Raw genomic sequence first — 7,402 nt, 5'->3', positions numbered from 1 at the left:
ACTCACGGCCCCTTTTACTCTAGTGGCGGTTCACGCGAACTCAAGGTCTACAGCGATGCAGATTTCGCTATGTGTGAGACCACCAGACGGAGCACTTACGGCTTCCTGGTCAAGTTCGGAGAAGGAGCTATTGGCTGGTGTAGCCAGCGCCAGAGCTGTGTTTCCGCCGGCTCCATGGTCGCGGAGCGCTGCCTCAGAGGCTTGTAAAGCGGCGATCTGGACGGCCAAACTTCTGAACGAGCTCCACTACCCCGTAAAACCGACCCTACTCATCGACAACGAGGCCACGACTCGACTGACCGAATATTCGCAACAATTTAAGAACGCGAAACACGTAGAGGTGAGGTTTTACTACGTTCTACTAAGACAAGACTCCTGGTAGCCCTCCTCGTGATTAGCCTTGTAGACTCCGGTCTCGGCTATTCCAACTACTCGGTGGACTGCGAGCCCGATTGTAGGAAAGAGAACCGGTCATGCACCGTCACAGAAACGAATCCCGACAATTTTGCTTGCGATTGTCCGGACCTCGAGGCCAGCTGCCTACGCCTGGCAGCGCGTGACACGGTCTGTCTCAGACCTGGGAAACCTCCCAAGGGCGGCGAGAACATCTGGGATGCCTACGAAAAACACGTACATCCGCCGAAACCAACTCCGCCTCCCGCGTCACCAACTCCAGCATATCCCTGCAGATGGATAAAGCCGCTGATCGGCTCCTGCATCGGATCCTCCCTCATCATCCTGGCTTACGGCTCATACGCTCTCAAGCGCTTCGTTTTTGAGCGCGTCACACGCAATTATGGGACCGTGCCAGAATCTCCCACATCTGAACGCCATAACCAGCCATACAGAGAAACTGTTGACGAACTCCAATTGGAACTGATATACCTATTCACCATTCCCACAATAAGCGCACGTTTACTTTGTTCCCTCACTGACGCGAGAAAGAAAATTTATCCGACCACCTTGTAGATCGTGTAATCTCGGCAGTCTTTGGCTATCCCCATCAGATCGGCGACACTGGCATAGGAGGTTGCTCGAGAGAAGCTTGTCACCGTCATTCGATCCCCGATCGCATGGTGAAAGTCGACGACTACACAGTTCTGGTCTCGACTCACGTCAGCTTACATAATCGCACCTCTTCTAGCCAGATGCATGAATGCCATCTGAAGTCTATCTCAAAGGAATTTGAAACTGTAGTGCTGGGTATCGGGTAAACAGTATCGGTCGATGTCGTAACAATAACACTTGCTGGAGTGATTGAATTGGTGGTTGAAGAAGGTTTGAGGGTGCTCGTACTACTCAACACTGGTTTACCGGTAATGGTTGTAGAAGATGATCGAACAGTTGAAGACCGAGAAGAAGGAGTGGCCTTAGTAGCCCGAGTGGTCCGATCAGAAGATGATGGCCTTATCGTAACTTGAAGAAGCTCTAGAAGGATGAGCTGTAGCAGTGCGAATATGCAAAGCTCTGCCAGAGATCGGCATCTCGGTAGAAACGATTCGCTGCCACTCTCGTCGATAGCTGAAATCCATCCTCGGGGGAGACGTTGTGGTAGATCTTCGGTACTCCTGCACCACCACATGTCGAGATGGATATCCGGACTCAGCCGAACTGGGCTGATACGGATGACGTTTGTAGAAAGGAGAAACCGTCAGTCCGGAGGATCGAAACACCGGTTTGGATGTCGTAGTAGTAGTGGATGTCGCGGAAGTAGAGACAGGCGCGAGAGTCGCTGGAACGACGAAGCTGTTTGGAGTGGTGGATTGAACGATGGGAACCTCGGAGGACTCCACCACACGGTCCTTAACCGTTGAATTTGGAAGCTGAATGAGTCCTGAATTTGCTTCCGAATGTGAGCGCTTCGCTAGGCTCGTTATGTGAAGCTCACTCGGCTCGAAATAGCCAAAGTGAATCGCTGAGAAAGAATGGAAAATTTTCTGTAACCCTATCTGTGAGCCACACTGATGCTCAGTAACTTTTCGTGAATCCCAGAAAATAACTTGCTGAACAGAGCCCCTAGGAAGAGCAGCGTTACCACTACGAATCCAGCCATGTCGGCCGAGCTTGAAAAACGCTTCAGTGGGGGCACCATTGCTGCTCGCGATTTGGATATGCACTAACTGAATCTAAATCGATCTACTCGCGCGAAACAAGTGCCGCCGCCGCGATTGCGCTCTCATGAACGAGAGCTGTCTCTGTTGACTCTCCGAAACCCTAGGGAGCCGACAAGAGAATCTGTAAGATTAGGCGATTGCTAGGAAACCGCAGATCAACGACTGGCCATTGAATAACCTGAAAACACCTGGAATGGTGTCAAAGAGGGACTTGGCGTGAGAAGAATACAATCTTTATTAGATTGTGAACACTCCGAACTCCATTCGACGCGTTTAAGCCCACCAGATCTACTCCGCAAACTCTGACTGGATATCAACAGGAATACAAGTCGAACTTCGACCGGAGGAACGGAGTCACCGACCGCCATTTCGTGAAGGTGGAGACTGTCTCCGTGAAACTGGCGAATGGGAGTCGGTGTTCCGCGAGAATTGCTGGACTCATCGGCCGGGCGATGCTGCGTTTGATCGTACAGGGCAAAACTATCATTCGCCACCGGAATCAGGTATGGCGACGAGCTGTTCCGGAGTCTCCTGAGGACTCTTCAGACGTAGAGTCGGAGTTCGGTCCAGCGCAAGCATCCGAGTCGGCTTCGCGACCAGAGATACGCAGCCCGCCGGTCACCACGACCGCTCCCGTCCGACGACTCCAATTGCCACGCTCGTGCAAGAAGGACAAAGAATCAACTCCTCAAAGATAGGTGCGAGGCGGCTGAAAGGGGAGAAATGTTGGGACTGTGGACTCGCTATTCCCAACTTCGTTATTGCTAAGATAGTCTCAATAAATAGACGGGGCGCGCAGACGCCACGTCACTTGATCACTGATCGCTGAGCTGTGTAGTCGCATCTCCGTGTGGCCTTCTTAGCCGCATACGAACCCAACAAGAATCACATTCAACTATAAGTCTTGCGCACAGCAGGGGACCGCTACTCCTGTGCTTCTGGGGAGGACCTTCCTCATGAACATCTTAGAACTTCCCGGCGTTCTGGTACAAAAGATTGCACATGGACAAATTATCATTTTTGATTGACCGGCGATCGTCCCGGAGAACATCAGAGTATTGGCTGAAAGATCGCTCTGCAGCCACAGTTTTCTCAGGGACACTCAAGCAGTTGAGAGCTATTCTCGCCAGAATTGGGTATCGAGAAGTAATGTTGGTCCAGAAACCGACTGGGTGATAGGATAATTCCAACTCATCCATCGACGCCAGATAAGCTTGCAATTGCCGTCGAGCTCGCGTGTCTACCTCAAACCATGGAACGAACTCGATAACGAACGCAGGGCACTACAAAAGTTCCTGGCCAGAAGACCGACGGCCCAACATTCGTCTCGGACAATGGAGCCTCGTTCAGAAGGGCGGATAGAGAGATCAGACTTGTGTACAAACACATTGCCGATGGGGACTTAGCAGGCTGGCTCAGGAATTCTCGCGTTACCTGGACCTTCATAACACCGGTAGCTCCCTGGGTTGGCGGCGTCTGGGAGAGGATGGTCGGAGCGTGGTTTTCTCGAAGCGGTGGAACTTCCAACGAAGTGTCCTGACCGATTTCTGGAAGAGATTCCAAACAAATACGTGGCATTCCTTCGTTCAGCACATAGCAGAAAACCGGTGGATCAAAGATCGCTAGAGACGGGCGAGATCTGCATCCTCAAAGAGGGAAATACGTCCCGCGGTTACTGGCCGCTAGTTCGAGTTCTGAAGATGCACGGAGGGAAGGAGTCAGACTCCAGGAAACGCTCATGCACCATTCTCACCGGTCGTGGTCAAACTCTGGTCAGACCAATCCAGCTGTTGTATCCACTGGATATAGAGAATCCCGACCCGCTTCATTAAGGATTTCTCCATACCCATGTATATCTACCCACCATAGATATAACAATGCTAGGTAATGTCGGTCATAAACTTACAGGTCGGAACTCGGCTGGAGCCATCCTTGTCGTCGTCGCTCCTACTCAGGGACGAGTTTTTTTTTTTTCATGGAGGTTAGGGAGAATTCGTTTACGCACGCACGGGCCGAGTTGATGTCTACGTTCTTGGGGACCGGCAGTGTAGGACTAGCACCTAGCGGTGAATATCCTCCTTCCATCCTTATCCTCTGTAAACCTTCTGGGGGGAGGGCGGAAAGGAGCTGGGACCGGCCTGGTGGCCATTACTTCAGCTCCCCCCCTATGGATGCTGACGTCCCTGTTTCTTCACGCACAAAACAGTGAAAAACGCGATTGTTCAGTTTGCTGAGGGCGATGCCCAGCGACGATGAGGGGAGGTGGCCCTTTTTGTCGAGAGAAGGCCAAAACGCGGCGATGACGACCCTGTTTCTTCACGCACAAAACAGTAAAAACGAGATTATTCATTGAGCGGCTGGCCGCGCGTCACCTAGAGTTGGGGCGGCCGTCTGCGCGAGTCGCCATTCATCGTGTATGCGGTCCGTCCGGGCGATTATTGCCCATGCGTGGCCAGCCACCGACCTCCACTCCTTCGAGCCCCTGAGCATGTATGAAACCAGCTCTGGACACGAAGCGCCTTCCGCAAAGTTGGCCTTTCTCCGAAATTCGCCGCAAAGTTGGCCTTTCTCCGAAATTCGCCGCAAAGTTGGCCTTTCTCCGAAATTCGCCGCAAAGTTGGCCTTTCTCCGGAATTCAGTTGGCCTTTCTCCGAAACTCCACGACTTGCTGGCTCCCGCGATGTTTACTTCGACCTCTTCGTCGGATTCTTCACACTCGCTGATATCGATTTTGACATCACGGTCAACAGCCTACGACAACTCGCTAAATTGTCGTTTCATGAGATCCTTCGAACCACAGCTCTAAGGGCCGCTACGTCGATCACGCATATATCGAGGAATAAAAACTCGTGAACGTAAACGAGTCCTCACGCGACAATGACGAGGAGGCGGACCGGAGAAATCGTCGTCTCCAGCGATCGCTCGAGCGGATTTCGAGGGACCGGGCACGGAAACGTCATCTTCTTCCTCGCGATCATTATCGGCGGTCGTCGGGGTCTCGTCCTCATCCCCATTCGCGTCTTCAGCGTTCTCTCCTATGTCTTCGGTGACGGGCTCGTTTTGCTCGCTCGGCGGGAGGGGGGGCGCGTGGAATCCCGAGGATCCAGCGGCGGTCTCAGCTCGATGATGAGCGGTCAGCTCAGCAAACGGACCCCACGAGTATGTAGCAGCATATTCAGGATGTTCTCCAACCATTCGGAGACATCTCGACTCCTTGAAGAAGGGGGAGCGTTCGGAAAACGACAGCCGTCGCCAGGTCGTCCGCAGCAGACGATAGAGGACCAATCCGCTGAGGTCTCTCAAACACCGTTCTCGCCGCAAACGAGAAGATATATGTCACGAACAGGACCAGGTCCGTTGCGTCATCATCAACCATTAATTACTCCCACCACACTATTCCGACCATATTACACTCTATTCCAATCACATCACAGATCGCAACACACACTCCCAGAGAGAGCCAGGTAATCACCAAGGGTAATCTTACTATACACTTGATCTAAGGGGTTCCTTCCCTTCCTTCCCATGTATATCCCCCCCCATATAATAAAGCTACAGTCACTGTCCGTCCGTCAGTTCGCGTCCTATACAGCGATTGCCTCACGTATGCTGCCACTTTTTTCAGCCAAACGATTCGAAACAACCCCTTCTTCAAAACTATTTAATCCCATACTTGAAATGCATACAGGCTTCGAGAAATCTCCCAGAAACCTGGACATCTTTGTCGTCCACAGCCATATTTTCATGGCGGTCTTCGTCACCTTGAGAAACTTTTTGCTTTGCCTCTAAGCGGATCAGCAACGAAGTGCGTCTCCGATTGGAGCTCAATCAGAGAGCCTGCCGCGACAAATCCATTATGCCTAAACTTAGAGTGACGCGAGTGAGGGAAGAGCGACGTCGGCGGCTAGCAAGAGATCGCATGCGAATAAGTAGAGCACAACGCACAGAAGACCAAGATGCTGCCGCGCGAACCACTGATGCTCGCCAGCAGCGTCTAGCTCGGAGCAACCGAACTAAAACAGAAGCGGCGATAGTGCGCTTCGCCAATCTGCAACAACATAGGCGGGCGCGAGAAAGGTATTCGCTCACACAGCTCGCGGCACAGCGTGCTGTTAACTCTGCGCAACATAGAGAGACGCGATCCAGCTTATCCCCTGCCGAACTTGAAAGCAGACGCATAGGCGATGCAGCACATCATAGACAGATCCACGTTATTAGCGTCGCACAACGTCTACGAAGCACAGAAGGCATAGCTAGAAATTATCAGTGTCCACTGGGTCGGATAAAGTCTCCCTCAATCCGTTCCGAGAATTTCCCACACTTCTACGCGATCTTTTCACCGGTCAGGACGGAGACTCGAAGAACTTCCGCCTACACATACGGAATTACAACAACGCCCTTGCCATGGCATCAATGGCTGCTCATGTGGATATACCTCAAGGTTTTGGTCCATATTGTTTCCGAGTGCACGGTCAAGTTTATCACACAATCGGAGGACTTCGACCGCCGACAGGTCAGCAAGCCCAATGCGCTCAAGTTCTAATCATGGACACGGGAGCGGCTGCTGAAGAACTCGCTGGACGGACTGTGAATCAAAGTTGCCAGAAGAACATATTCGCCTCCTTACACAATGTCTTGAAAGAGTCCAATCCATACGTCCGAGCTTTGCGACTCATGTCACAGGTTGTGGAAGATGAAGCCCGCAATGCTCGATCAGAAGGTCGCGATTCTCGGCCCGTGCGTATGGTATTCAATCAGAGCTCCACTGACGATCAACGAAGATACAATGCCGCTTCTGCCAATGAGGTTGCCATCGTATATGTGGGGGACGAAGATGTCATCCCGGGGGATCGATTCCTTATGATTCACGAGAACAGCGGCAACCTTCGTCTTATCAGTTATTTGGATAAACTGTGCGATCCTCTCACTTACCCACTGCTGTTTCCGACTGGAGAAGATGGGTGGCATCCAGAAATGCAACGGCGGAATTCAACGTCGCCCAGACGAAATAGAATAACGCAAAAGGAATACTATTCATACCTACTGTTCACCCGACATCAAATCTTCAATCCATTGCACTTTGCTGGAAAACTTCTGCAACAATTCATGGTCGATAGCTGGCTCAAAATAGAAATGAACCGTCTAAACTTCGTCCGCCACAACCAGCACAATCTGAGACTCGACACCGTGCGCGGCCTCCAAGATTACATGCTCGGTGATAACGATTGCGATGGGCCTCCGGGTCGCCGAGTCATACTGAGTGCAACTTTCACGGGAGGCCCACGATA

At 51.9% G+C, this 7,402-nt stretch overlaps 1 protein-coding gene across 1 annotated transcript; it reads left to right on the top strand.

The window, feature by feature from the left end:
- Nucleotides 1-6,298: 6,298 nt before the first annotated feature.
- LOC108863899 (uncharacterized) lies at nucleotides 6,299-7,392 on the top strand (the record flags this gene model as incomplete). The annotated part of the gene is made up of 2 exons (XM_018638575.1): nucleotides 6,299-6,361; nucleotides 6,462-7,392. Coding segments are annotated over exons 1-2 (994 nt in total), but the record flags the coding sequence as incomplete, so codon positions are not given.
- Nucleotides 7,393-7,402: the final 10 nt, after the last annotated feature.

The sequence above is a fragment of the Galendromus occidentalis genome, unplaced genomic scaffold, assembly GCF_000255335.2.
Source record: "Galendromus occidentalis unplaced genomic scaffold, Mocc_1.1 scf7180000077097, whole genome shotgun sequence".
NCBI lineage: Eukaryota > Metazoa > Arthropoda > Arachnida > Mesostigmata > Phytoseiidae > Galendromus > Galendromus occidentalis.
The sequence above is the reverse complement of the archived record's forward strand: the minus strand, read 5'-3'. Positions and strand labels throughout refer to the sequence as shown.